Here is a 27,961-nt window from a genome sequence, read left to right as displayed (position 1 = left end):
CAAGTTGTAGATTTTAGATAATAAATTGTAGTATACGTATTAGGTACAAAAAAATATATATTGTATATATATTTATATATATATGTATACTATACATTATATATTTATATATACATATATATACATTTATATTAAATACATAAGCGGGATGAAAAATTGTTTATCGCGCTATGTAATTTATTGGTATTACTATTGTTATTGCCATTATTGCAAACTTTAAAATGTAGACAGATATAATCATTCAAACTTTAGAATATTAATAAAATCAAGTGATATACACTTGCAGTAATATATATTAAAGAATGAATTTATAGAGACATCAAATTTTGATCATATATCGTAACTGCTAATTGTCGATATAAAAAATGTGTTAATCGGAAATATAAATTTATATTTTCATATTTTAATTAGGCCCATTTATACGCTATTTAATCAGTAAAGCGTTAAATTTTATTATTTTTATTATTCATTTTGTCAAGCATATAACTTTCTTATTATTTTAATTGTTTAGAAATTTTTATTTTAATTATTAATAAAAAATTTTAATAAAATAAAAAGGAAAAGAAATATACATATGCAAATATACGTATATACAGAGTAAATTTCGTTTTTGGTATGGTTATAACTTGAATATAATAAAAAAAATAAAATATTGTCCTATTTTGTTCTGTTTTTCATATAATTATCAAGTTTTACAAAATCAAAATAATTAATAATTTTATTTTTTTCTATTTAAAAAAAAGTATATTTTTTGTTCTTAAATGTATAAGGTCTTAAATTACATACCTTCCTATTTTGCTTAACTTTTCTCTATAATTTTTCTATTTCTAACCAAATACGAAATGTAACTTATCTAAATTGTATGGATAATTTTATATACATTAAAATAATTTATAGTTGGGCCAATCCTTGCCATAAATGATTTATATGTATAACATTATAGAAAATTACATTATTATTTCTAATAATTGTAATTATTGATGAATATATTACATTCATTGTAAACTAAATGTACTCTACTGCCGATTAATCTCAGACAGAATGATATTGCTGTAACATTTCCGAAAGTATGTGTAGTAAATTAAGATAGCGATACATTAAAGAAATATTTAAAAAATAAAAAAAAAAAAAAAAGAAGAAAATCAAAGTAAATTGAAAAAAAAAAATAAAATTAATAGGATAAGCAATTATCATAAAACGAGGCACTTTAATTTCTTTCAAATTTTTCTGTATATCCTTTGATGTAACATAAGAATATTTTTATTTTGTTTCTTTTTAGATTAGCGATATTAGACATATTTTATTATAAATAATATTATGTAAAATATTTATTATCTGTTAAAATATTTAATTTGATACTTTATTTTATTAATACTAAAATAATGAGAAATTCATTCTTAAAAATCAGTATCAATTAAAACTGCTAACTGTTATATTAACTATTATTAAAATAGATTAGAATAATCCTTGATGATATTAATGATTCTTATAATCTAAAAATTAATTTAGTCAGAAAAAAAAGAAAGAAATATTTAATTATTCTATTTTGCCTTTCAATATTTATTAAAAATTTATTTTTTATAATGTTAATATAACACAGTAATAAAAATTTAACTTTTAATTTTAAATACTTTTTATGACATTTTATTTATTAAAAGATATTATATTTTTCATGTTTTTTTTTATAATACTTCGATGAATTTACAATATAATTTCTTAATAATGTTTTTTAAAATTATACGTAAACTATAAAATATAGTCAATAGTTTAATTACGCATTTATAAAAAAAAATGTATAACTAGTATATTGATTAAAATATTCTTAAAATTATAATTTCTCGTAATTAAAAATTTCTTTTTTATTATAATTATGAAATTAGAAATTTTTAATAAGATATTAAATAAATATGAAAAATATGAAAAAATATTATTGCTAGAATGCAATAAATATTAGTTTCATGAATATTGAAGTTTTCTTGCAAATTGAAAACTTATATATTTATGATTTAATTTTGGTGGTAATTAATTTTTTGTTATCATAAAATATCCATAATATATTCAGTATTTAAAATATATGGATTTATGTATAATTAGGATACTATGTTATTTACTTTTATTTTCTATAAAATTTAATCTAGGAATAAGTAATTTGAGTTATATCTTTTTTTTTCTTATGCTATGAATTCTGAAATTAATAAACATAATTATATATATATATATAAACACAATTTAAATTTTCTTCGTATATTATTCACTATCTTCGGATATTTTTTAATTTGTTATATTCACTTAATAAGGTAATAATTAATAATTGATCAAACACATTAAATGTTTATATAATGCGGCATATATTTTATTCGTAAAACGAATTACAATGCCTTTTAAAATCATAGCAAATAAATAAAATCGTTCACGTAATATTGCATTACAATTATTCATGTAAAATTAAATCAAGGTACGTATGTGGTTTTGTGTAATACATAGATGGTAGTGTGTGTAACGTTTTCATGATAATTAAGTATATATGTATAAAAAAAGTCTCACTTTTCTTCATCAGTGTCAAATAACTATAACTTGACTTTAATATTCACGAGGTGAATTGAAATCACTTGATACGTATAAATATAAAAAGTTATCGTGCCAAGGTTACACATGCAAAACCATTTCGAATATTGCTGTCAACCTATGTTTGTTAATATTAGATACATTGTTTTATTGTTAATTAGTTTTCTTTATGATTTTTAAAGATGATTCTTTGTGATTTTTATCATTAAAAAAGCAAGTCAAATTATATTGAAATATTAAAGATTGCAGGGGATGAAAAAGAACGAATTTGCGGCTTTTACAGGTCCCTTTGAATTTGAAACGATAATAGATCGTTAATATCTTAAAGGAAAATGAACGATGGAAAAATTATTACAGGTCAAGTTCGTGCTCTTTGAATTGAAGCGTATTTCTTTTTTTTATTTTTTCTTTTTTCGTGGTTTATCTTGTGGTGCCGGTAGATTTTCTTGTTTCCGTTTCGACGCAGGTTTTGCTCCAATACTGCCACCTTTTTTCCTTCTTTCTTGTCTCTCTCGTTCTTCCAACTCTTGATTTTCACGTTCGATCAACGTGATCAATGTATTGCATCGCCGTTGTAATTCTAAAGCTGTGCGCGATTTCACAAACCAATCAAAACGAAATTGTGGCGCCGATCTGACTGTGGCACGAAGCTCCTCATACACGTTTTCTTTATCAAAGCCCAGTTTATGTAACATACACACGAGAAATCGATCTTCTTCCTCAGTATAATTCTTACCTTTATTTGTTCCATATGCTATCCTCAATTGATGAAAGGGAGCACGGTACCTTGCCATTTTGGCATCCAAAGCTTTTTTGATTCCGGCTCTTCTCTGTATTTTTGCTTCTCCTCGTTCAATTTGAGCCATTACTCTGTCTATATCTTGTAATTCATGACAACGTTCCCAAAAAACGGCTGAGTATTCCATGACTTCTTCAGGAGTTTTTCCTTCTACTTCCTTAGCTATATTCTCAATATCATCTCGACCATATTTTTCATTGGCTTTTATGAATTGATTAAAGTCTCTTTTTGTCCAATTCGTGAACCCTTGAGTCAGCAATTTCTCTTTTTCTGCAACCTCGTCGTCGGTTAAAGGTTGAGCTTCATCTATTTTACGTTGCTCTTCCTTTTGAATTCTGGCAGCATCCGATCCAAGCTCTGGATTCTTTGGAACTTTATATCCAACTGTTTGTCGAAAGTAATATATCTCCTGATCAAGTAATTCGAATAATCGTGGCGGGAAAAACTGGAAATCTTGAACAATTGGTTGCTTTGGAGGTCTAGGGGCTTTTGGAGCTTTTGGTTCTGAAACTCTAAGAGCTTCTCTGAAATATGCATCAACTGCGTAATTGGCTTTACGCTCGCGTTTTGGCGGTTCTATCCAATTCCCTATACCAAGAATTTTTTGTTTTTCGCGATAATCCTCACCTTCAAACTGATAGACAGAATCCGTTGGTGCGTCTACGGTAAAGTTACGCAAAGATGATTCACCTAAACTTTCTAATTTCTGTTTCATCTCCTCGGTTCTAGCTTCACCTTTTTGAAGAATGGTATCTATATCTTCATCTGTAATAGCACTGTCTTTAGATGCAAATACTTCGTTTGCGCCATGCCTGATCATGTTTAACATTTCATCTTTATTCAATGCTGTTTGCTTCGCATCCACTAATCGTCCTTGTTGAATAACTAACTTATCTAAACGTAATTTAACTTCCGCACGTTCCACTATCTTTTCTTCTACAGTATTTTCTGTGATAAACCTAAATACACGAACTTGTTTTTGTTGACCTATGCGATGAGCTCTATCCATCGCTTGTAGATCCATTTGTGGATTCCAATCAGAATCATAAATAATAACTACATCTGCCGTTGCTAAATTAATACCTAAACCACCGGCACGAGTTGACAACATAAAAATGAATTTCTCACTTCCCGGTGCGTTGTATTCGTTAATTTGACGCTGTCTATCTTCATGTGCTGTATTACCATCTAAACGACAATATTGAAAACCTCTCCAGTGACAATAATCTTCTAAAATATCTAACATTCTGGTCATTTGACTAAATATGAGAACTCGTGATTCTTGTTGCTGTAATTTTGGCAACAATTTATCCAAGATTACCATTTTACCACAATTATAAACAAGATGTTCATCAGTTGTATAAGGAGGTCCAGGTTCTGCACCATCAAATAAATATGGATGATTACAACATTTGCGTAGCTGCATTAAAATATTTTGCAATCTCATTTTTTCAATCTTCCCTGCACCATTGACTATATCTATATCTTTCATAAGTACCTTGGTATACCATTCTCTTTGCATTTTACTAAGACCAATGTATACTTTAATTTCTTTTTTAGGTTTGAGTCCTTTCTCTACTTCAGATTTCAAGCGTCTTAAAAGGAATGGTCGAAGGACAGCGTGTAATCTTTCAACTAAAGAGTTATCACCTAAGAAACTATTAGTATTAAACCAAGAATCAAAATCATCTGAACTATTAAATACATCTGGTAATAAAAAATTGAGCAAGGACCATAGTTCATGAAGATTATTTTGTAAAGGTGTTCCTGTTAATAGAAGACGATTGGCTGTTTTAAATTCCCTTAAGATTTCTGACAATTTTGATTTTTCATTTTTTATTCTATGAGCTTCATCAATTACCATATAACGCCAATTAAACTTCTTGAATACTGATTTTTCTTTTATAACCATTTCATAAGATGTTACACAAACATCCCATTCCCCAGGCATCATAACTTCTCTAATGAAAGTATTTCGAGTCTCTGCATCTCCAATGAGACACACTGCTCTTAAACTTGGACACCATTTTTTAAATTCATTCATCCAATTTGCCAAAGTAGATTTAGGAACAATGACTATATGTGGGCCAGGAATGTTTCTAAAATGTTTCATATATCCTAGCAATGAAATAGTTTGAAGAGTCTTACCAAGACCCATCTCATCAGCCAAAATTCCATTGATACCATGCTCGTATAATGATATCATCCAATTCAAACCTCTTATTTGATAATCTCGTAACTCACCGGATTTGATGTAGTGTGGCGAAGATTCGAAACGCGTCGTTGGCGCAACACTAGCATTACTTTCAGCCAATAATTCTTCATCTTCTTCTTGTTCTGTTTTACGGTGTCTATGATCACCGGAATCAGTTTTTACTTGATTTTCTGGCTGTTTTCTAGGTCTGCCAGCTTTAACTTTTAATGGACTTCCAGCCTTATCTTTCTGATTGTTTGTCATAAAATGGGAGAATATTTCTGTCTGTTTTAGTAAATAATCAAATCGTTTACTTCGATCAGTTTCTAGTTTTGTTTCAAAATCACCACCTCGGGACGACGTGGTTTCGGCTGAAGATCCATTTGAATTATCTCCCGTATCTCCTGTGTCTGCATTTTCGTCCGGTTTTGACATTTTGATTGTTTTTGACGTACTTTTTATGTGTACAAGTAGAGTTTTAATTAATTTAACATATATTTAAAGATGTGTTTGATTTAACTGAGTATTCGTATATTAGATCCGATCTTTACCGTGATGATCACAAACGCATAACATCAATCACCGCCATAGTGGATCGTGTTATCCCTCCAAAACTACGCTATAAATAACGCCATCTATAAGCATTTGTCGAATACGTCACGTTACGAGAGGGAATATTCAAATATATTTTAAACAAGTATCGCGTATTTTCAAACATATTTATTGATAGAAATTATATTGATAATATATACTATGCTTTTTTCACTCAATGAAAAGTTTCGAAGTAAAATTTGTATATTTGAAATGATAATTAGTTCTTTTTTTTAATAATATATAATTTTTAAAACGTATATTTGTAAATATTTTTATTCGTTTTTTATTTTCATATTTTTAATATTTTGCATTTTTAATATTTTGAAATTAAAAAATATTATGCAATTATTAAAAAAATATAATTATAATAATTTGTTATATTTCTAAATTACATTTCTAAATTTTACATTTCTAAATTATAAAAAGAATGATAGTAATATATTTATACTTTAAGATAGAATGGATATCGATAAAAGAAAGAAATATTATTTTTACCAGAAATTGATCACTTTCCATCGATATTGTTTCCTAGACGACAAATTCGCGAACACGTAACAAACAATATACTCGACACGGTATACTACTGTGTATTACTACGTTATCCAAGTTAATCTTAAGCTCGCTTCGTATTGTAGTATTTTGAGAATTTGAATTTGTTTCTTTTCAAAATTTTTGTTCTTAACAGATTGATATTTGTTAGAATTTGAAAAATGTCCCTTGCAGAACAATCAGTTTCAGAACATGAAGTTATTGTACCACCTAATTTGCCACTAATTTTAAAGGAATTTTGTAAAGCGGCTATTCGAACTCAACCGTACGATTTACTTTTATGGTCCAGTTCGTATTTTCGAGCATTGGCCGATGGAGAAGAACCACCTACGAAATTAAGATTGGAATATCCACCACCGAATACAGCTTCCGGTTTGACTCTTGGTTTCCTGAGAATTTTACTTCGACAATTTGGAGGTAATAATCATTTGAATATAAATATTATACAACATTATAGCGATATATATATATATGTATATATTAGTTTTTATCGATTATTTTCGTAATAATATTCGAAGATATTTTATGCTATACATTAAATATTTAAATAATTTTTAGTAAATAGAAATAAAATGTAAATGGAAACATTTTCAATTATAGATAATTGAAATATCTTTTTCTTTATTATTATTATTAAAATTGTATTATCAAAATAATGTTTTTCGAACAGATTATAATAAATTTTTACCTGTGGAAACGATTTTAAGACGATGGGACTGCTTGTGCTTGGATCGTCGGGATTTAAATTTGATTTTAATGATAGGAAAATTTCGACGAAAATGTCAAGTAAAAAAATTTTTGGCAATCGCCGTTGGACTTTTAAGTTCAAGTCTCTTTGAAACAATGCTTATGATTTGTGAATTGTTCACTCATGAACCTGAAGGTGGATCTGCTATGGTTCCTGTTACATTTTTTTTGGAGATATATGGGTATATAATAAATTTATATAATATAAAATATATTAATATTTATAATACTTAATATTATTTCATACATATTTTATTAAATAAATTTATAATTAATAATATTAATATTTATATATTTTTTAGATATCTAGCGGGACTTCGTTGTGATGGAACTGAAAGAGATTCTGCCGATGAAGATCCAACAGAATTTATTATATGGGATTCTGAATATTTAGGAATTCAAGAAAAAAACAAGGAAAAGTTTTTTATAGATCGTGCTTGTTCAGTTACGAGCCAAGATACTGAAGCTGACGTGAATTTAGATTTGGAATTAGTATCAAGAGAAGATATTGATTCTTCAAGAAGTAAATTTATCCAATAATTTTATTTCTTATATATGTTTTTCACTTACTTCTACTAGAAAAAATTTTTTTTTTTACAGCTGACATAACACCACAATTGAGCGATAATTATATTAATTACAAAAAAACAATTGAAGATGAAATAAAACAAGACTTGTATAGTAAGAGATCATTAAGAATGGAACCTGAGACTTTTGTTAATGATGCTGAATCAAGCAAAAAAATAGATTTTAATGATGGACAGAAATTAAATAAATGTGAAAATGTATCTGCGAAGAATGCAACTAATAGCAGTACATCAGAAGAGAGTTATAGTAAGAAACATAGTATACGAAGTACAGAAGATAGAAATGCAAGCGAAAAAAGGAAAAAGAAGGCTTTAGATCCAAAAATACTCAAGTACTATCCCAATGTTCCTGGTGAGATAATTAAGAATCATTAATTATAAATGGAATCGTAAAATGATTTTAAATAATTTATGATATTTTATGATTGTTTATAAATTTAACATTTTTTTACATGATTATAATTATATATTATTATAAATTTTTATAAGATACCTATTATAATTCAATATCAGGTATTGGACCTCGGCTATCAGCTGAAGAAGTAGCTAGCGTTGCAATATGGTTGAGTGAATGCGCAAAAATACAGGAAGGTATGGTTGGCCCGCGAAATCTTCGACATATGAATTGTCCTCCTTTAGATAGGCAACAGACATCGGACTCATAATAAAATGTAATATGATATAATTAATATGAATTTGCAAAAGTTTTTAAATATTAAACATAGAACACAAGTGAATGCAATAATTACAAACACATCTTATTTTATAAATTAGTTTATATTTTAATTTTAATAATTATTGGATTAGAAGATATTTATAGTTTGAATGAATATTCTTATATATTCATTTTTTTTATCAATGAATATTGAATGTTAGAAAAGTAGTTATATAAATAGAAAAATATAGAAAAATAAGAAATATATTCATTTTACATTTTCTATATTACTTTGTTTAATTTATCATTATATTAAAACATAATTTCAGTTTTTATAATTGTTGTAATATTAACAATCATTAATAATATAAAATGTATTTATGTAAAAGTCAGTTTAATTCTATGTATATATATAGATATATATTAACAAATATGCAAGTATAATATTTTTTTTATTAATAATGCTCATTTAAATTTATATTTTTTTTTTAGCATTGATGCAATAATAAAATATTGATATCAAAATAAGTAATGATAGAAATAATCCGAAATTTATAGAATATTCTTTCACGAATTTTTTTAGTTTTAAATTAATCATTAAAATATAATTGAATCGATATATTTTAGAAAAATTAACGAATAATTTTTCTAAAGATGCATATAAATAATGTTTAAACAATTCAAAGTAAAATAAAATTTTATTTGAATTATTTACATATTTTATTATTTTAAAAATAAAATAAATACAAATTTTTAAATAAAATGATAATATTCATTATTTCATCGATATGTAATATACGATAAAATACAAAGTAATTCGAAAATTACTTTTTTAAGAAAAATATTTCATATAAAAGTTGCATATACATAATTTGATGTTATTAATTTTAATGCATTAATCGGCGCAATTCATTATTTTATACAAAAAAATATTAATTATTTTCAACAAATATTTTATTATAGTTTTAATTTGAATTATGTAAAGCTTATTGTATGAAAGTTAAGAGAAAAGAGCAAAGTATAATATATACATAATACTCTTTTGTTTATATTTTATATGTATATATATATATATATATATCACAGGAACATTTTATTTAATTTAAAAATGATATTTAAATATTTACTTGTTCGTATATCATTTTACCTTATAAAATATATAAATTCTTAATCAATTATATTTTTTAAATAAATGTTCTAAAATAAATAATTTTCATTTTGTCTTGTTAAATGTTAATTCTAAATCATGGATGGATTGACGAATAAAATACGTAATAAAATATAAAAATTATTTTGTTAAAATAGTATAAATTTTATGAGAAAATTATCTGTATAAATTTACATAATTCCATGTTCAATAAAAAAAAATTTAGAAGATCAATATATTTTGAATCGTTTTTCTCATTTTTGGATTTGTCTTAGTTTTAAACGAGTAAAATGGGCAGAGCCCGTATTCTGAATAATCTTCGTACTTGATGATAAAAAAAGTGATAGAACGTCGTAATAAGCAATAAAAAAATAAGACATAACAATAAATTTCTGGTCCTTGTTCGATTAGCTCTCCATTCAAGGAGCTTATGTCGATGAGTAAAAAGATTTCGATATTGTAATGGTAATTCGAAAGTACTACGTAATGGATAGAGAGAGCGATAAAAATCGTTCAATAATGCCCGAACTACTTCATTTTCAGCATGTCGAAGAGGATCCATATCATCATTTAAACAAATAAATTTTCTAAAATTTAATAATATTATTTGATAATATCTATTATTAAATCTGTAATTAATGAAATTACCTACTTGGGATCCCTACGTATCTCATCCAAAAGTTGTACTGTTAAAGATACGTTGCTCGTTAACATTTCAAATATTTCATTTTTTCCTGCTTTAATTATCTCATGTTGATAAAGTTTTTCTTCACCAAATTTAGCTTTAACTTTTCTTGAAACTAATTCGCATTTTGCTATCAATTCCTTAGTTACAATTGGCTATAAAAATATAAAATATAAATATTGTAAATAAATAATTTTCCTTTATATTTTAAATATCACTCATAATTAACAAAAAAAATTTACTTACAAGTGATGAATCCAAATATCTTTCTCCTGGTGGCACATTTAGTATCTTAGTAATTTTAATATGATTTGAACAATTCGTTATTGCATTTTCAAAATCAATAACTAAACTATAATCAAGAGGAAGTGGATAAAGTCTAGATAGAAGAGTCCTAATTTCTCGGTCTGACCAAGTGCTGAAAATAATAAATCACGAAAACCGCACAAAATTACTATTTTGAATAATATTTTTATTATTTTTTTGCTCTCTTTCTTTCTCTATTATTACTATTTTATAATAGTATAACTACCCTGATTTATCGGTGTCAAACGTATCAAATATTTCTTCAATTGGTACATTCCGTTTTTCACTCATTAAAAAATAAAAATAGGAAAAAGCAAATTGCATGTCCTCCGAGCTTCTAACTTTATGGTTAGATGTTCTTTTAAATTCATGTTTGAATTTCTTTTGCATATCAGCAGCAATCCATTTATCTATCAGATGAGGCATATGAGCGGGTACTCTTCTACGTTCGAATCCATATGCCATATTATATATTCTATTCACATACAGCAAAGATTCAGCATATGTATCAAGTTGTCTCGTTCTAAGTTTCCATTGATCAGAATGATGTAGTTTATGATTGATTTTTATGGTACTATTAACTTGTGGCAAATTTATGATATCATCATTTAAATAACGTTTCAATAATAAACGTCTTTTAGTTATATTTGATGTCTGAAATTTTACTTTACTCATCATTTTTGATAGCATTGATTTTTGAGTAGATACAGTTTGATTATTTTGAATTAATTGTTCATTATAATATTTCTCAATGGAACTTATATAATTATTTTTAAAATTATGAGATTTATTTATATTTAGCTTTAAATTTGTAGTCATATTTGATGATTGGTGAATAAATGTTTCTGTATCATTCCATATAGTACTTATATTTCTGTTTCTTAATATATTTAGAAATTTAAAACCATAATTATTATCATCTAATGAATCTTGTAAAAGTTTGTGTGAATAATCTCCTTCTTCTTCAAGAGTTTCACTATCAGTAGGAACTGGTGTGCTATCACAATCTCCTCCTACAAAAAAAATTTTAAAAATTGAATTAGATTTATATACAAATATGAATATAAATATATATATGTATATTTATATTATTTTATTTTTTAGATTAATTTAATAATTGATATAATTATTATTTAAAAACAAATGTAAACAATGAATGCTACCATCAAATTCACATAATGTTGTATTACAAGCAGGATCACATGATCCATCACCCACCCAAGCCCAAGGACAAACATCCGAACAATCAGGAACCCACCATGCAAGATATATCTTTTGACCATTTGCTTGGGTAATAAAATCTTCTGGCCATACTTCTGCCCCTAACATAACATCATCATTAAAATATAAAAACTTATCTGAAATTCCAGGAATTCTGTAAAAACAAAAATTATGTTAAGCACATTATAAGCAATCTATTAATTATTATAAAATAGATGAATTTGATTACTACCTATGAATATTACTTTCAATAGCTGGACTAGAAAATGTTGGAAGATCACTTTTATTTATAAATATATCTTCATGAGTAACAAGTGTAACTTTAGGATTATCCATATCTAACCAACTTGGTATTTGACCATTTGTAACAATATACACATGTCTTACCCAAGGTGCATATTTTTCCAATGAACGTAATGAATATCTTAATTCATCTTTATCATTAAATCTGGAAGCAGCTGTATTAATATCAGTAATAGGAACATGTTCTTTCAAACTTTTTAAAAAAACTGGATCAGATCCATTGACCCATGTATACACAACATCTATTGGAACATGTTGGCATAGCTTTTTTTGAAAAGAGATACCTAATATATTATCATTAAAAGAATGAAATACTGCTTCATATTTTTCTTTGCTCCAAGTTATCCACATCTGAAATATTTATATTCAATTAAAATTAAAATTCGAAATTTGAAAAACTAAAATATTAAAAATTATAATGTAAAGATTCAAAATTTAAATTAAAATTTAAAATACTACTAACTTGATAATTTTGAAGATAAATTTTAAAATTTAAATTCTTTTAAAAGGATTAACTATTTAACAAAATATATATTGAATAACAATTAATAAAGTAGATTTAACATAAAAACAATAGAGATGATAATACGTTCTCTAACCTCTCCGAAATGAACAATACCAATAAATATACAAGTGAACGCCGTTAATATCACCAATAAAGAATATTTGTATGATAGAAGATCGTAACATCGACGCTGGAGTAATTTCCATGTGCTCATTATATTGATAAAAATTCTGCATGCGATTAACATTGCTAAAACTGTTGTAAGAATTCATATAACACTGTTTACAGCTGATTTTAACCGGTAAAAACTTCGATGCATAATAAATAACCATAGACAAAATAAAGTATAGATTTAATATATAGATATCTAATAGTGAAAAGATTATATATTTGTTATTTATATATTTATTTTAATTTATATATTTTTTATATTAATAAAATTAAAAATTCTTATAAAGATTTTTATAATTTAAAAATGTTCATATTTACAAAAAAGTATACATTTATAGCACCGGGAAATTTGAATGTAATATAAAACAAACAATAATTTTTTGTATTTGCCATTATATTACAATTATTATAAACAAAAAAAAAAGTGAATGAAACACGATTTATTCATCCAATTTTTATTTTATCTAAGTCAAAACATCGGATTATATAAATTAGATTTTAGATTTGCAATCCACAACTATTATCATTGGTTTTACAGTTATCAAAGTTATCAGATGATGGTAAAAATATTTTTTTATATAAAAAATATATTTATATTTAATTAAAAAATATCTTTAAAATATAATTAGTAAAAAAATTATATTTAGAATAAAATATAATAAATTTTTTTTTATAAGATTAATATATAATTTTAACAAATATAATATCTGATAATTATAATTTAATAATATTTATATACAACATTATAATATATATGTAGTTAACAATTTCCCATAAAATTTCATTTTTATTTTTTATTTTTTTATTTTTAATTGAAGAAATTTAATATTAAAATTGTAAAATATATAATACAAATATTAATAAAAGAGTTATAAGTGATAATTCCGCTATTTGTTTTATCCAGTATAATCTGAAATAAATAAAAATATAATTTTTATTATTTCGAAATATAGAATCTATTTTCTTTATCATATATTTTTTAATATTTTCGTTACTTTTATATGAATATTATTTTACTTACATTACTAGTCGACTTCGACTTGTTAAAGAATGTTTAGATTCAGATAGATTATGTGTATTTAATATTAATACACATTTTTCTATATATTTATCCCAATCTAGATTTTTTATGTCAATAATAAAATTATCACAGTCTTTTAATGTTTTTACATTTTTTTGGAGTTCAATCATATTATCATTTTGAAATTTCAAATCATTGAGAAGAAAATATTTTAACAAATGTAATTTATAATTCATGTGCATTACATATTTCAATATTCTAAAATACAATTTTCACAATAGATTATTATAGAAAAATTATTGTCCAATTATTCATTCAGAAATAATTAAATACTTACCTAATTTTATTACCTAAAAGTTTTGCAAAAACATCATAGGCAAATGCAGGAAGGGTATGCAAAAAGAATATTAAGATCTTGAAAATATATTTGTTATTAACTAGTATAACATTGGGATACCATACCATAGTTTTGAATAGTAATTTTCTTGAAAATTTTATTATACTTGAACTGTATTTATCCCATCTAAAAAATCAAAAAATATTTATATTTATAGAATATTTTGAATATAAATAATATTAAAAATAGATTTTATACAATATTATATTACGGAATATCTCGCAAAATATTGTGTATATCATTTCAATAAATTAATGTTATAAAATTTTATGAGATATTCTAATATTTATGTACAAATATAATAAAAATATTTACGTAAGAGAATTTCCATTATTCGTGCAATTATAAATTTTAATGGTATTATCACATTGAAGCGTTGTATGCCACGCAACACATATTATTGTGTCGGTCACATAATCAATAGGCACTATGTTTGCCTTATTATTCTTATTCCCATTGATCACTCTAATGATACCTCTGCATGCACCAATAGTTAGATCTGTAATATCAAATCAATTCAAAGATTATCCACAATTCCAAGAGATATTAAAAATATTTAAATGAGATGAATAAAAATAAAACAATATTACAATAATTAAAAATCTATCAAAATACCTGTAATTCCTTGAATTGAATTGTCTACCCAACCAGGAAACGGATGTTTAATCGCGGAAAAAATTATACTTGGCCTCACTATTGCGATCGGTAAACCTGCACCATTGATCTTTATAATCTTCTCCGCGAGATTTTTTGTAAATATATATGTGTTTGGAAAAGTCTCTAAAATCTTAGATTCCACTACATTTATTAGCTCATCGTTTAGGCCATTGCACATATCTATGATCGTAGAAGGTTTTATATTTATGCTGAAATATTGTTAATAACAAAAAATAAACCGTTATATTTAAAGATATATACGAGCATAATTAAATTTACCATAGAAATTTATTATTTCAATAAACTATTTTACATATCAGGATATTTAGACTTACTCGTATATCGTTTCTTCGATCATCGATATATTTGGATTACTATAAGCAGTGCTAATGTACACGCAACTGATTAGATTTTTCATAGATTTGCATAATTCTAAAATATACAAAGGACTCTTCGTATTGGTTATGATAGCCTTTTTTAACGGTTCGTTGAATTTCACTGTAGCTGCTACGTGGAATACTATGTTTACTCTCTCTATTAGTAAATTTTTATCGCTCGAGGATAGGCCTAAGTCTGGCAAGGTTATGTCCCCTTTTATCAAATGAATCTTACTTAAAATTCCTGGATCCTTTTTTCGTATTTCATCAAATAACTGAAAAGCACATCGGTTACAGCATTATTACAAAATTGAATATTTTCGGGAAAATATATTTACAACTCGTTTGTATCTCAAATATAAATTTAATCTACGTATTTCTCGTATTTTCCGAGATTTGAAAACATTCTCAATGCAATTTTTCCATTGCTACTGATCTTATCTCTCGTTTCATTTCGATATTATTAATTAACATTACATCGATACGATATTTACGCTATTTTCCAAAAGATGTTTGAATCGTTGTTCAATGGATACATTCTTCTTGGGTCGGATGAGGATGTAGATTGCGGAGATACGGGAACAAGAGTGCAGCAATTTTTCCACAATAGCTTTCCCTAAATAACCAGTGGCCCCGGTCACGAATATTACAGAGTTCGCCAGGAATCCTTCGATAGATCGTTCTTCGCTTTCTCGATCGTTTCCTGAATTAATCGCTGCGTTCATCCTTTCCATTTTCTCGTCTCTAAACTCTACGTATAACGAAATAATGAAAATAATTAATTTTCTTATTCTTATCTCGTGCAATCATTGCCAATATTCTTTAAATTTATCGAAGGATAAATTTAATTTAATTCTATTTTAAATATTCAATTGATTTTTGAGAATTAAACCTAACGATCTAAAATCTCTCGTAGAGAATAATTTTATTAAGCTAATTAATAATTATAAAAATTTTCACCTTCGAAAAATCTAATTCTAAAGATCAAAATAAACATAGAAATTGGGATAGAAAAATTTATTCATTTAAATTCACAAGCAATGTAATCAAATGAAACGAGATGAAAATGGTGATGAGGATGATGTGACGTTTCATCGTATTTCGACGTATTTCACTTTATCCAACCTGAATACATTTAATTCGATTTAAGATTTAAGATTTCTGACTTTAGAATCGATATTTTGATCTTTAGCAATATCGACAATATTTCACATAAGATTGCACAATGAAGTTTTAGTTTAATTTCATCTTCTTAGTTCTATCACAACTGTACAATAATATCGAATTCATAGGATTATTTTACACAGATTATGTACCGAAATCTTTCCGATCGTTGTCAAACGAAATTTTCAATTTTTTCCAGAGTGAAAAAAATTTCACTCCATCTCACAGACCGAGTTTACTTAACTTTGGAACATTTCGTTCTAACTGTTAATCCAGGATATAGGTGTGTAAAGGCACTTTATTATTTTATATAATCACGAATAATTTATATCGTAAGTACGAAAGCCTCGATGGTATAGTTCATCGATTGGTCGTGTTCTAGAAAAAGAGTCTCGTGTCAAGGCGCATGAATGCCATTTTGTTTTTTGCCATTTCGTAAAAAGCGAGGTGAAAATTGTATTTTTGAATGAATTACAACATTAGGCCTACACCTAAGATCGATATTCCGAAAATTTAGACGATGAATATGATAAGTAAAATTAAAACGAATCGCAATAATTAATTTTCACGTGTTATTCGATGTGTTATCCTGTTTACAAATTGTTACCTTTATTGTTAATTATGGAAATAATTATGGAAATAAGAAGTAAATGGAGTCGAGAGAAAAAATTTTATGTTTTGATTAATTATCAAACGAGCTCGAACAAGTATCGCTCGAAGCAATTAAAACTATCGAAAAAAATTAAACTTAAACGAGAGACGCGAAGAAGCCACGATAATGGATCGAGCAATGGAGGAAATTAATATTTTCCATACTTTTCGTTGTTGTCTTTGCTTTAAAAAGCTTTGCATTAAAAGAAATACTTACAAAATACTCGAAAATCGATGGAGATGCTATTTAATTCGGGCGAATTAATGATTAACCAAACGTGTGTGTATATCTACGTCTAAAAGTCTAATTTGCACGCAGAATTTTAATATAAACGAATAACAATTATTTCACGATAAATAAAATATCTATTTTACGCAAACGTAATACCGTTTTTTCTATCGTTTGTATACGTTCTACCGTTTCTCTTACTTAAATTCGAAAATTTTCATCCTCATTTACAAACTGTATGGATACATTTTCAATCACAAGGATGCGCAATAATTTTTATATACGTTCTTCAATTTTCACATGATATTAAATGGTATTAAATTTAAATAATCCCGGACTGAATGTCTCACGTTGGAAGAATCGGTCGAGACTGATTTGTCGAACGATCCGAATCGATTTAAATAGTGATTCAAGCACTAATCTCATTATTAGGAAGGGATAGAATACAAAAGCAAAAGAGTATAAAGGGAGGATAAGAAGGCGAAAAAGTGTAATAAATGAAAAACAAAAGTATTATTGAAATGTTTATCGAGCGATAAAAATATGTGTCCAAACACGTGAACAATTTATTATTGTGTTTTCGTTTCAAATCGATAGATCTCGCTCAACTCGTTAGATCTATTATTTTTAAAAGTAAAATTTAAGTTTGCTCTACGGATAATCTGATTTTGATTAAGATTATTATCCTTCAGATTAACACTATATTTGCAACACTTGTGTTGCTTTAAAAGTAATTCATTTCTATATATCATTTTTTCCCCCTTTTCTTTATTTCTCTTCGTTACATTGCTTTGTGTAAAATTTATATAAATTTTTATATAAGTTCAAATATACTAATCCAATCACTTTTTTATGCATTTCATTAAACTGTTCAACTGATGAATAAATTATTCGATCGAATTGCCTGCCGCACGAAATAATAATCGTAGATCATCCAATAAAGATTGAACATGGTCGAACGAGAAATAATATTTTACTTTCTCTCGTGAATTTCCAGTGAAACGAAATTGTTTACAGTTTAATAAATAAGCATTTAAAGATTTTAAAAATGAGAAGCATATAAATAAGGAAATATTAAATTATCGAACTCATACTCCCTTTAATATGCATCAAATCACAGATTCTAATCGTCTAAAATTTTTCCTACAAATAGAATCATAAATTAATCATATTTATATTGATATCGTGATTTTCTCTGTTACAAGTTTGCATATTAATTTTTTTATTTGTTCTTTCATCCGTTTTGAACGTGAACCGATTTGAACACGATTGACCAAATAAATCGTTGATCAATTTATAATATTTAGACGAAAATAACGTTTATTAGATTATTTCAAGATAATCTGAATTTTTTTTTTTTCTTTACGGATAATTAATTTCATTAACGATCTTTCATAAAATATTTTTAAAAGTTTCTCGGTAATATTTTATTAATAAATCGTTCAATGGTATTAGAAAACGATATTTTATTATTATATTTCGTCGTTTTTTTCAAGTTTTTTCACAAAGAGCAATCAATTTGTACAAATAATTTAAAATGAAACGAGTTTCGATTTGTCTTTTATCTCTTCTAAAGTGGAAGAATATGTTGAAACGCGTTTATTTATTCTCCTTTCATTAAGAAACATTGAAAATTAATTCTGATTGAAATTTCTTCTCTTAATTGCAATTAAATTAAAGTTCTTTAATGTCAATCTAAAAATAACTTCCTACTAATGTTTAATTTCTCCTATTGTTTAATTTTAATGAATAAAATGGATTTTATCTCTTGTTTCTTGAAAATCAAAGTCTTCAAAAAAAAAAAAAAAAAAAAAATTGATAAAATTCAAAAGTATCTGTAAATTTTTCTTTGATAATTTCTTGAAATTTATTTTATTTTTCTCGAAAGTTCTTTAATTTCGACTGTTTCGACTGTTTCAGATTTTCACGAATTTAAAAGAAAAAAAAAAAATCACAATTTTCGATCTATCTCTATTTATTTTTCTTCCTTTTATTCAACGTTTATTTATTCTTTTCCAATATTGATTACGATTATCTGGAAAACTTATAATCTTGCACATGGATCTTGATATCTGAAATATATCACGCGAAGTAAGACAAGTTAATTCACGATTCAATATTAAATGTCGTCAAACGGGAGCATTTATTTGTTTAAGCTATTTTTTAATGATTTATTACTATTTATCTGATTATTCATAGGTACGACTTTTATCGATTTGTTTATCATGTATTTTATTGATTTTTTTATCATGTATCTCTGTATTTATTTCTCATTGATCTTTCATCAAACAAATCAAAATATCGTACGAATGATAAAATATTACAATATTACAATCTGAATTTATCATTGATATTTTAAAATTAAATTAGAGAAATATTTCAAATAGTTTCTTAAATTTTAATTTTAATGTTTCAATCTCTGGAATAATTCTTCTGGACAAATTCTCTATCTTTGTTTAAACATCCTTTTAATATCACATATTTAGTATACATAATAACAAATAATCATATCTGTCTGTAAAAAAAATAGAAATAAAAATAATATAGAAAAAAAAAAAAGATATATCAACCGATGGAATCTCTTGTAGATAGAAATCTCAACGTATTATATTAATAATATTAATATTATTTACCTCTAATTACAACTTTATCAATTTTATCAGCAAACAAACGTATCATTATTCTTCAATGTACATATAAATAGCAAATCTTCAAATTTCTAACTAAACTTGAACTTATAATTTTACACAAGACTACTGGACCGGGATTTCGACTTTTATAACAATAATAATTTTTTGCAGAAATCTAATAGATTGCTAAGACGATTATTTTCACTTATTCTATATTCTATCCACGATTCATCCTTATTTCCTGTTCTCAAATCACCACCATGAGTAATAAGGATGCAAAGCGTTATTTAAGGCACAAAAACTGGAAAAAAAGGAGCCAATCGATCAGAAGAAGATAATTGAGCCTGAATTAGGTCGCAGTTGAACGCAGTAGGACGAATATAAGATAACGAGAAACGAAAAATTTATTAGGATTCTTGAAAAACACTCGCTTAGGGTCCTCGTGTGGACCTTCGAGCATGGTATATATATAGTGGTATATATAGAGGGGCAACATTCTTAACCAAAATTAACTCGTTGAAAAAGTAACTAGTTAAAAATTTCGAATAAAGTTACTTTAATTAATTATTTATTAAAATGCTTGAATAACATTTATTCGTAGCTATTACAGTAGATATTTTAATATAATCTACAATTATTTGCGATTATTATTATGTTGAAGTAACTTTATTGTTCGTAACCTTGTTAAATTTTGCCCATCACTGTTCTTAACCTCAAATAGTATATTAATGATTCAATCTACTCGTCGCACATTTTTACATCTATCCAACTGTTTCAACGATAAATGTATATAAATAGTTTTAATTAGATAATAAAATAAAATTTCTTGGAAAAGGAAATGAAATACTTTCAAGAAAAGAATATTAATTTTTTTTTCGATGCTAATTGTTTCAACGTGACGCTCGACGATTGAAAATACATTCTACATCTGTATCTCTATTCTGTATCTCTCCAATTGTTTTTGCGATATATATAGGGTGTTTCGCGCAATTGAGTCTTAATTTTACAACCTGTGGAAGATAAAATGAAACATCTTGGAGGGAAATGAAATAGTTTCGACAATGAGCATCAGTTGCTCATTGTTCCAACGTGATTCAACTTCAAATTTCATCAAAACGCTCAAGAGTTTGGCTCGATAGAGTTGGATCATTGAGAATGGAATCTCGTTTCAAAGGCACGTAATTTATCTCCCTTGTAACCGTTTGGTTTAATTTAAGGAGAAGAATTAGATTAGAATTGCATATTGAACAATTGAAAATATTATAGAAAATTTTATTTTACGTACGTTGATTTATTTTTATTTTTTACAAGTTGATTTATAATTATTCCAATATATTTTTCGATTAATTTCATCTATCAACGTTTATATATGTATATATTTAATTCACTAATATATAAATTTATTCCAAGAACAACTTGATGAAGGAACCGATGCACGAGAGTCGTGGTGATAAAATTATCAGCCATCACGAGCATTATCTATTTTTACTTCAAAATGAGTAAACTTATATAATCTTATTGTGTAAACGCATATGTTGCTGTTTTCCACATGTTTTTAATCGTTTAATTTAAAATTATTCATAAATTGTACAAAAATACGTGTGTTCACCGATCCTTAAAATGAAAAAAGGAAACAAGAAATGAAATCTTACAAATTCTGGATCATGTCAGATTAATTGTCGGAATCATTTTATCTCGTAAGATAATTCTCGTTCAATTTGTATGCATAAAAAGATTCATATCTTGCATGTTCCATGTGTAAATTGGATGTCATGATCGTCGCTGTTTCGTTTCTTTTTCCTTATTTTGAAACCGACTAGTGATGCAACCTAAACAAATTACATTACAACAAAAAGTATCACGTGATCTGACATGATCCAGATCTGTAAAGGATTTTATTCAATCTTATTTCTTTTTATATATATATATATATATATATATCTTATTGTCTCGATTCCTTGTTATTAAAAATAAATCATTCCACAACAACAACTAATATGAAACTCAAACGAGTTATGCTAAATTCGATCATTTCGAATGAGAATTTTTTTTTTCTTCTTTCGGTATTATCATTAGCAGAAGCCGTGATACCATCGTGAGTAAATAATTTTCGATTTCATCCACGTATAGGATACAATAAAAGAGCGGGGATGTAATCTACGCACGTAATTCAATTATCAGATCTCTTCATCTTTGTGACGTGGAGATAGGGAGAAAAAAAAATAACGTATAGACAAGGTGTCGAATTGGTTTGTATAAAATGTGAAACTGTGGATGAAAATTATCATTGTCAATACTTATAACTATAATTTCAGTAAAAATTCCTTTTCCCGATTTTTACGAGTTTTTGTTATTTGTATATTTTTTTTTTATTAATGATTATTAGTATGATGAATATTATTGAATATAAAAAGCTTGTTAATAGTATTTAAAAAAATTGTTGTGCAAGTTCCAATATCTCATTAATATCGAATTGAATATATCATTTGAAGAGTAGGAAAAAATTACCGCTCAGAATTTCAAATTGAATAATTATCGATGAATGACAGATTATTTACGTCAATTATATGTATATGTAAGTAATTTTTTTTTTATTTTAAAAAATAATTTCCTAATTGATATTAAAGATCAATCAAGATCAAGTCATCATGAATAAAAAATAACATTAAACATTTCCACTATCTTATTTTACTTTACCAACTTGGACAAATAAGAATAGATCATCATCACAATCATCGATCACAAGAGAATTACACGATGAAAGTATTCTTGAATTTATTTGCGTCGAATAGTCCCATCGTTTTTCGTTTCAAAGCGTGAAATTATCGTGAACAAATCACGCATTGCGCTTCACAGATTCAGTGATGTGATATTGTGAATAGTGAATATTTTACATTTGATAAAATTGCAAATGTCATCTCAGACACGTATGGTAAAAATATAACAATTGTCAAATGACACGTGTATGTAATTATCAGAAGTGGAATATGTATCTCATCTAAATATGATAAAATTGTCATTCCCCGTGTGATGAATGGTAAAATTAAATAAAAAAAAAAAAATTCGTAAAAATATACTCATAGTTTTATAATATCGATTTCTAAATTCATCAAATGGATATCTGCACGATCTTTGATGTTAAAAGACGTTATCACATGACTCTTTTTATAATTATGCTATTATTTTTTTTTTTTATTCTAATGCATCTTCATAATAAATCTCATTAATTAAATTTTAATTTTAAATTACAATCATTATTAAGTTATCGGAACAATCGGTAAAGAAAGAAACATTGCATGTGTAAAATTTTTATCTCATTTTCACTTCTTTCGAATCCATTTCGAATCCAATAAGTTACAATCACGAAACATTCAAACTTCAGCGGATGAAAATTTATTTTGCCAAAAATATGTATCTCGTGTTCACGTGTGGCATTAAGAAGAACAAAAGAAATGAATATTACTTATTATTATATACACGATATAAGTATAATTTTACACAAAAACCGATAAAATGATATCGCCTCGAATATAAGACTCGTGGTAATTGATTCGAGTATTTCGAATTCTTTTCATCCTCAAAATTTGGCAAACACACGTGTCTCTTGTACATCTTAATAAAATCCTTTTTCTAATAATTCCAATTTAACAATTGTAATAAAAATTATTTTTATCCAAAACGCACGATCAACCTCGCCTCGTTCAAATCTGAAATTTATCTTATTAATTTATAATACGATACACAACTTTTTGGCAAAACAATGCAAAAAATTCTTAAAATGATCAAAAATAACACACGTATTTTTTTTTTTTTTATCATTCTATAACGTACAGAAGATGTTTCGAATGAAGTGAAAATAAACGATCAACAAACGATTTGTCTTGCAAATTGAACACGTTATATATTCCGAGTTATGGAAAGCAATTAGAGCATCGCGTATGCATAGGTAAGATAAGTGACGATGCACTTGTGCACACAAACGCTATCGCATGACGCACAAAGGACATTTTAAACTGCAATAATGGCACGATCACTTTTTGCAAATATCTCGAAAATTAGAAGAAGATCACGATTGGCAAAGAGAACGTATTTCATTAATTATCGTTAAAAATCGACGAGGGAAAGATATAAAGATATTTTATCCAAAGTGATTTTGATGTAATAATAATGTAATAAATATTCGTAAATTACTTGATCGTGTTCGAAAGGTGATACATATATTCTTCCTTTATAATTTTAATTTAATTACTCGATACATATCTTATCTGAAGTGATTTATGATTCGTTTCTAAATGATGATTGAATCGTGTCAGTCGCGATTAAATCTTTATCTCCTAATAAAGTTTGTTTCCACGGGAATTTTGCCGTTGTAAAACTATCAAAAATATTCCACGGAACACCAATTGGAATTGAAAATCGAATCTAATCGAAGAAGCCTACTCAATATTTTATTGGATTACGTAAAAGAACGAAAGAACGGTGATTGTATATATATATATATATATTTTTTTTTTTTTCCACCAAGAGTGATATACTCGAACCAACGTGTTCACGTGTTCTATGCGATATCGAGAAAAAAAACCAAGATTTGAACAGCGTGTACACGACGTATGGGAATGAATCACTCTATCTACGTAATAACAGTGACGAGCCGAATGATTCGATTTTCGTGAATGACGTAAAATTACGCGAATTATTCGTATATATATATATGAGTCTTTTGAAAACATCCTCTCTATCGTTTAAAAAAAAAAAAAAAAGAATTTATTTCTAGAATTTTGATTTAACGTTTGTTGGGTTGATTTTAATCGTACATTGCGATTGACTGATTTAAATAAAAAGGAAGAAAACTAAATTATGTTTCTTTCTTTTTTTTTAATTCGATTCTGCATAATATCTCGTAACTTTAAGGTTAAAATCAAGAAAATTGATTTATATCAATTAAAATGATAATTCTCAAGGCGATTTACCTCGTCTTTTTTTTTTTTTTAAATTTATCGATCAAATTCAAATTTTAAGAGATTTTTACCACGTTCATCGTCCCTGTTATTTGTCCCTATATTTCGTTCTATTCTATTGGCCAATTTTTAGTCACGTGGTCAGCGCGCAAATACGAATACTCTTTCTTCGAATATTTTTTAAATTTCAGACGGTGTTTTCAGAAATTTTTGGATAAGTCGTCCTGTTTATCGTTGTCTACGGATATCACGAATTTCTTCTTCGAATTGTTTCTTTATTTATCACCGATTCGACGAAAAGAGAAAGGATAAATACAAATGGAACACGCATTTGAAGGCCATTATCAGATTATTTAAAATTCGTCATTTTCGTCATTTGAATCGCATAGAGAGAAACAATATTTTTATTTTTTTTAAATAATATATCAAAATCATTTTCATACACTGTTTGGAAGAAACGAAGATGCGACAAGGAAAAGAGAAAAAAGAAAAAAGAAAAATTACGAACAACGCACAAAAATTTAAGGAAAATACGAATCTGTACGCAATCTCTTATAATTAAATCTTCAAATGAGATGTCCATCCATTTATTAAAATATTTAAAAAGGAATAAAAGTGGGGAGGAAAAATAAACAAGCAAATGAGATGAAAATAAGATGATAAGAGATAAATGAAAAGAATTTAAAGAGATTATAAAGAAATCTGTTTTTGGAAGTGAGATAAAAGTTGAACCCGAGCGATGGTGCATTGATGAATGAATTAATCATCGGATAAAGACTTCTCTGATTCACACGAGTTATTCTTGCACCATTGTATATATTAATCGATGCTATTCCGGATCAATCGATTCCAAGGAATGAACAGATCTGCTGGAACGTAAGAAACGTGATTTATAAAGTAAGAAAACATTATCGAGGAATCCCCTCGGAATGTAGTCGGTTTAAATCTGGAATATGGACGGGAAGTCTATCTAGCGTGCGATTTAAAGTGGAAAGATTGAAATAGAACCGAAGAAGATATTTAAAAAAAAAAAAAAAAAAAAAAAGAAGAATTGTAATTTTTCTTCCAAAATTTATAAATTTTTATTCGAATTCGTCAAATTTTCTTAATTTTTCCAATTTAATTTTATCGATCGTGTATCATCATGTACAGTGTATGAAATATGTATGAAATAAAATTATATATATCTCAGATACAGAGATAAATAATTTTTCGATATTATTCCTGTGGTGCTAGTAAATTTGGATCATTGGACATTTCTTCGAACGTACTTATCACATTGCGCAAAAATAACAAATGCTTCAATGTACAATGTGTATAATAAAAAGATTACAAAGTTCAGACAGTCGACATAATCCAGAATCGGAAATATTTGCTGCAACGGCAAAAGTGATTATAGAGCTTAACCTACGGGATTGCATCACGATCGTGTTATTTACAACCGGGGAGAACGAGTTCGGGGACGACGTTTCATCTATTCGTAACTCCGCATTCCGACGCGCGAATGACGGTTTCGAACTAATTTATAAATCATTCTTCAACAGATTCTTCAATTGTGTAAATTTCCAGTGTGGAGAATATAGGAAGGAAAATATACAGAAATACAGTTACGCGTAACCAATTGTCTTCTTCTTCTTTTTTTCTTTTTTTCTACAAGAATTTCATCAGATAATTGAATTTACCTTTGGAACGGAAAACTCCGGTTGCAATCAAATCTGTTTCGACGCCGATTATTACACGATCGAAAACACGTTGAAGTGCGTCCAACAAGATAAATGAATAACTTTATCATTTTATTACATATCGACTATCAAGATTTGCCAAATTTCTTTCATTTTTTTTTCTCCGATCCGTAGAATTTGATACATCGATCGAAAAATTTCGCTCTTTTCTAACACGTACATAATAAACGATATTGTCCAAACATTGTTACAAACGGATGATCAATTTATCGGATTAAACATTTTGTTTCGATCAATCGTCTCTTCTGAAATATGCAATTTTTAACGATTTAATAAAATTTCTTGTCTAAATCGTACTCGTAATCGAACAATCTTTATCTTATTGTTAATTCGTTAAACGATGTAAAAGTTGGAAAGAGAAAATTAATTTACATTTTGCGAGCGATCAAAAAATTCCTCGAATGCACGGCTCCAACAGGAACGCGCGTCACCGGCCAAACTTTCTACATTCCGAGTATCGCCGATTTCAGGCCCTTCTCTAGATCTCATCAACAGATTTAAAACTAAATCTATTCGATGATTCATCCATCGAACGAGATCTTAAACCATCTCTTCTCTTGGACCAGGAATAAAGATCCTATTGCGCAATTACTCGGGACGGTATTACTCAATTTTGTCCAATTGTAATTTAAAGATATTAAAAAATATATCTTTCGAGAAATATAATTGTTTTATGAAACACTATCGATTTCTCTACAAGAAAAAATAAATAGATAAGTGGAAGACATTTTTTGGATAGACCATAAAATATCGAATCAGAGTCAATCAAACGAATTTAAACCCTTTAATCCTTTAAACCAATTTTTTCTTATGTCACATCTATTTCTATTCCATCCAAGAATCATCAAAGATTCATCTCCAAATCCCACACGTACATCCAAATATAAAAACATCCTTTTCCACGTCTTTTGTTTCCAAGGAAAAACGATTTACACGAATATTTGCACAGCGATCGCGAGAATAAAGAAAAAACGCAAACTTTTCCTCTAATTGGAAAAAAAAAAAAAAGGAAAAAAATTCAACAGATCCAAACCCGTCCATATATATATATATACATCCAACATCTTAGAAAAATTTCAAGACTCGATATAAATCACGCGTTTCGAA

General features: G+C 26.7%; 4 protein-coding genes across 9 annotated transcripts in view; 1 reads left to right on the top strand and 3 right to left on the bottom strand.

Annotated features, from left to right (window-relative positions):
- Nucleotides 1-2,329: 2,329 nt before the first annotated feature.
- Nucleotides 2,330-6,170, bottom strand: Iswi (nucleosome-remodeling ATPase imitation SWI). Its single transcript, XM_012488643.3, has one exon. It carries the CDS (start codon nt 5,991-5,993, stop codon nt 2,964-2,966), a length of 3,030 nt encoding a protein of 1,009 aa, XP_012344097.2. The 5' UTR covers nt 5,994-6,170; the 3' UTR covers nt 2,330-2,963.
- A 531-nt stretch (nt 6,171-6,701) lies between these two features.
- On the top strand, nt 6,702-9,134 carry LOC100870916 (uncharacterized). The gene is made up of 5 exons (XM_003695164.3): nt 6,702-7,118; nt 7,372-7,630; nt 7,751-7,971; nt 8,049-8,387; nt 8,549-9,134. The coding sequence occupies exons 1-5, from the start codon at nt 6,863-6,865 to the stop codon at nt 8,698-8,700; spliced, it is 1,227 nt and encodes a 408-aa protein (XP_003695212.1). The 5' UTR covers nt 6,702-6,862; the 3' UTR covers nt 8,701-9,134.
- Nucleotides 8,958-13,221, bottom strand: Gnptab (N-acetylglucosamine-1-phosphate transferase subunits alpha and beta). 2 transcript variants are annotated; one of them, XM_003695163.3, is made up of 7 exons: nt 12,952-13,221; nt 12,282-12,703; nt 11,992-12,203; nt 11,055-11,841; nt 10,769-10,940; nt 10,490-10,677; nt 8,958-10,424 (listed from the first exon to the last, which is right to left on the bottom strand). In XM_003695163.3, the coding sequence occupies exons 1-7, from the start codon at nt 13,102-13,104 to the stop codon at nt 10,115-10,117; spliced, it is 2,244 nt and encodes a 747-aa protein (XP_003695211.1). In that variant the 5' UTR covers nt 13,105-13,221; the 3' UTR covers nt 8,958-10,114. The 2 variants fall into 2 exon arrangements, with proteins under 2 accessions (XP_003695211.1, XP_086763790.1); XM_086907664.1 differs by having other exon boundaries at nt 12,816-13,164.
- Nucleotides 13,222-13,729: 508 nt separating this feature from the next.
- LOC100866504 (putative fatty acyl-CoA reductase CG5065) overlaps nt 13,730-27,961 on the bottom strand; it is a 35,435-nt gene continuing 21,203 nt past the window's right edge. For 2 of the 5 annotated variants that reach the window (XM_031917496.2, XM_031917499.2), the window contains 7 exons: nt 15,975-16,231; nt 15,439-15,755; nt 15,062-15,312; nt 14,762-14,945; nt 14,387-14,572; nt 14,050-14,307; nt 13,730-13,938 (listed from right to left, as the gene is read on the bottom strand). In XM_031917496.2, coding sequence (XP_031773356.2) covers nt 13,857-13,938; nt 14,050-14,307; nt 14,387-14,572; nt 14,762-14,945; nt 15,062-15,312; nt 15,439-15,755; nt 15,975-16,214 — 1,518 coding nt within the window. In that variant the 5' untranslated portion in view covers nt 16,215-16,231 and the 3' untranslated portion in view covers nt 13,730-13,856. Of the gene's footprint in view, nt 13,939-14,049; nt 14,308-14,386; nt 14,573-14,761; nt 14,946-15,061; nt 15,313-15,438; nt 15,756-15,974; nt 16,232-16,796; nt 16,933-17,512; nt 17,656-17,725; nt 17,869-27,961 lie in introns of those variants that run through there. The other 3 variants (XM_031917498.2, XM_031917497.2, XM_012488651.3) reach the window with 3 other exon arrangements.

The sequence above is a fragment of the Apis florea genome, unplaced genomic scaffold (assembly GCF_048593485.1).
Source record: "Apis florea isolate Af1SG1 unplaced genomic scaffold, ASM4859348v1 contig_2897_pilon, whole genome shotgun sequence".
NCBI lineage: Eukaryota > Metazoa > Arthropoda > Insecta > Hymenoptera > Apidae > Apis > Apis florea.
Note: the sequence above shows the minus strand (reverse complement) of the source record. Positions and strands in the feature narration are given on the sequence as shown.